Genomic DNA, 3,221 nt, shown 5'->3' on the forward strand with positions numbered 1-3,221 from the left:
TTTACGGACCGTGTGGAAAAGAACCAGTTAGAATTAAAGTAACTTTTGACTTTCAGTTTGCCTTTCGCTACAAATTATTAATTCTTCTAATGGATCAGTGTGACATCGATTAATTCGCAGTGACATCTATACGAAAGCTTCTTTTTATTCCAGAGCTTTACGAACGATGCCTCAACAGAAAAGCCAACTTTTGAATTTATTGTTTTTTCGTTCAAATGACGGTTTTAATCTCTTGGGAGAAATTACTGTTTACTTTTACTTATTACTTATTACTTAATTACTGTGCGAATTGCCATTACTTGTTTTATTGACACGGCGAAATTTGTTCAACCTTTGTTCCGCAATAGATCACAGAACACAAACTTTCAAATATGTCTTGTGATTTGTCATGACGAGTCTTTTTAACTCAAACGGCTCGAAATCGATTGGGATCATCGAGAACTTCCTCTCCTTCGGATTTTCCTTTGAGTATCGTCACAAATTATAAATCTACTTTTGTTATATACGTTTGAAAATTATCTTTTGCATAAACTAAAATTCACAGTCATTACATCGATCGACCCCGTACGCAGTTACCAAGGTGAGACCCGAATAGATAAACGGTACTTGGACACTTATGCGAGCCTCATAGTTTTTAAAGCACATGAACGCTAACCGGCAATCAGCCAGCCATCATTGTTTGATCTACCACGGGCATAGCTGATATGGCGCCTTCGAACCGATCTCACATTAGCTGGCCATCCTAATTAATGGCTTGTATCGCTAATAAACGTCCGAAAATGGGATTTCGAGGGATCGCGGCTTTTGATTATGCTGTTTGACCATGCGCCTGCCCATCGTCCGCCCCGAGTGTTCGCTTCACGCACAAAGCTTCGGCTTACAGTTTCCTTGCTAAAATCCGTGTAAAATGGTTAGTATCTAAATGGCGTAGTTAACCACGGCTTGATATTAATGATTTCCTTCAAATACACAGGAGTCTTCAATAAAAGTAACGCCGAAAATGCCTACCACGTTCAACGAGTTTACGGGTTATATGGCACCGCGGGATGAAAGTTGTGTCGCTCAGCTGCAATCCGTACATCCGCTTAAGCAATCGGAGCAAAATGTAAGTGTTTCTTTCTTGTCCTCCGGAGCGACCAGAAGGAATATGGTTTTCATATGTGATGTTCTTTCAGTACGCCCAACATTCTCACAACCTCAACATGCAGATGCTTCGTAAACGCGAAGGGCTGGCGGCCCCACTCAAACTGACGATGGAGCTGAAGGCGGTCTCGAAAGTCGGTCATCTTCCGTTCCTTCCGTCCACCAACGTGGCTCGGGACGTGCTGACTGGACGGGATGAAATGATCGAGTTTTCGGACATTTACAACACGGAAGAGCATCAAGAGATCATGCGTCAACCCCACGCCGTTATGGAGAAAACGTTGGGTATTCATTAAGGGTCACCGCAAACAAAAAAATATATGAATAAATCGTTCTATCAGTTGGCGAGTAATCAATAAGTCGGCGAGTAATTTGGGCTTCAATCAGGAGAAACGTATTACTGGGGGGGCCGGGAGAAACGTATATCGTAGCGTGTGGACCGGGCTTAAGACTAGGGAGTGATTAGAGAAGTCAAATTTGGTGTTTTCTTTTTTGTTAATATGTCGCATTTTTGTAATAAAAGATGTACTCTTACTATTTACCACACTAGCAACGCACTGCGTCTTCTATAAACCTTATTAAGTTCACTAGATGTTTGTTGTAACAACGATGCACATGTCTTAGTACACATTGCATTTCATTAGTTCGCTGCTGCGGTTTGATTTTGCTATAGTTCCAAAGACGGTCTTAAGAAGATAAGGTCGAGCTTCCAAAGAAATGGCTGTCAGTTGTTTTTCGGAGTGTATTTCTTGTCCTAGTTCGTATTCGAAACTGTTGCCAAATTATTTTCTCTACACGCCCTGTCACTGCCCGATGCGAGACCACCTTCGTCAGCGATCCGATGGGTTGTTCAGCAAACCGAAGCGCTTCAAAACCACTCAAAGGATCCACTACTTGGCTAGTCCACGGTGGGTTCGCGCTAAGTTTTCTCGGCACGCTGTGGTTGCTCGCAGACAAGAGACCGAAATTGTGCGCTCGTATAAAGAACCGTATGCATCGCGACGCATCCAGCAGTTAGCCTTACCACGAGTCCGGAATCTGATCGCCTTAGACCAGGAATACCGACAACTGTTAGCGCCAAAGCGCCAGGAACAGTTGAAGAAAAAGATAAAGCAAAGTTCCACCACCATTTACTCTCAGCTGGCGGGCGTGGAGCTTCCGAAAATTAATGGTCCAAAAGGCATGTCGCCGGATGAATGGCAAAGACATAAGGATTGGTTGGAATTGCGTGATTACCAAGTTCTTTCTTCGTTATCTTTTTCAGATTTGAAAAAGATTCCTTTCGTCAAACCAGCCGCCCTGAAGGCAACCGCATCGGAGCGTACAATCAAGCTTGCCGAACCCATCGAACGACGACGGCGAGCGAAAGGAAAACAAGTGGAGGAAACACGCATTCCGGAGAGTGCCTTGAAAATTCAAGCATCGGATCGACTATTAGAGTTGGCCACGCCGAAACGCTACATAAATATAAACGAAAACCTAGGCAATCCGTTCAGAGTGCAACCAAATGCGCTCAAAGCGAAGGCTAGCGATCGTCTAAAGGAGCTCGCTAAACCAAAGGCGAAAAAATAACGCGTTGAGGATTGGACCATGAGAATCGTGTATGGCCGAGGGCAAACTAAATTGTTTATTGTCGTCCAGCAAGGATACAGGAGCTACAGCCGAGTGCTACCATTTGGAGCGGTATGGGATATTACAAAATTAGATTCTTACAAATTTAAATTCTTTTCAGATCCAAAGAAACGTAAGACCACCAACGGGGGAGGACGTGTATTCACTCGGCTTCGAGAACTACACCGAACCATTGAAGGTTTTCCTCAGCAAATATCGAGAGGTAAAGTGCACGAAAATCAACCTTTTTTCTCATGCATGCATTAACCTTTTTTCTCTTTACCCCAATTTCCTCCATCAAGACCATTGCTGCTGAGCGGCCAAGTTCGGACGAGTCCGTGAGGGTATCTATTTTGGCTCAGAGTCTACGTAGCAAGTCAGTATCTGGTGGACCACACGGTCCGTAAAATATAAAACGTAAAAAAAAATAAGGCGTGACATCGATCAGCTTGTGTCAAAACCTTTGT

At 43.7% G+C, this 3,221-nt stretch overlaps 2 protein-coding genes across 2 annotated transcripts; both read left to right on the plus strand.

The window, feature by feature from the left end:
- Nucleotides 1–870: 870 nt before the first annotated feature.
- On the plus strand, nt 871–1,487 carry LOC128276769 (proteasome maturation protein-like). The gene is made up of 3 exons (XM_053015230.1): nt 871–910; nt 974–1,105; nt 1,176–1,487. The coding sequence occupies exons 1-3, from the start codon at nt 908–910 to the stop codon at nt 1,437–1,439; spliced, it is 399 nt and encodes a 132-aa protein (XP_052871190.1). The 5' UTR covers nt 871–907; the 3' UTR covers nt 1,440–1,487.
- Nucleotides 1,488–1,860: 373 nt separating this feature from the next.
- LOC128276771 (uncharacterized) lies at nt 1,861–2,715 on the plus strand. The gene has a single exon (XM_053015231.1). It carries the CDS (start codon nt 1,861–1,863, stop codon nt 2,713–2,715), a length of 855 nt encoding a protein of 284 aa, XP_052871191.1.
- Nucleotides 2,716–3,221: the final 506 nt, after the last annotated feature.

Source organism: Anopheles cruzii, unplaced genomic scaffold (assembly GCF_943734635.1).
Source record: "Anopheles cruzii unplaced genomic scaffold, idAnoCruzAS_RS32_06 scaffold02424_ctg1, whole genome shotgun sequence".
Classification (NCBI taxonomy): domain Eukaryota; kingdom Metazoa; phylum Arthropoda; class Insecta; order Diptera; family Culicidae; genus Anopheles; species Anopheles cruzii.

What these genes read in the sequence shown, in the direction of transcription:
- LOC128276771 (XM_053015231.1), top strand. Translation starts at nt 1,861, where the DNA reads ATGGCTGTCAGTTGTTTTTCGGAGTGTATTTCTTGTCCTAGTTCGTAT.
- LOC128276769 (XM_053015230.1), top strand. An exon ending in TTAAGCAATCGGAGCAAAAT is followed by an intron (nt 1,106 to 1,175) that starts GTAAGTGTTTCT and finishes ATGTTCTTTCAG; the next exon opens with TACGCCCAACATTCTCACAA.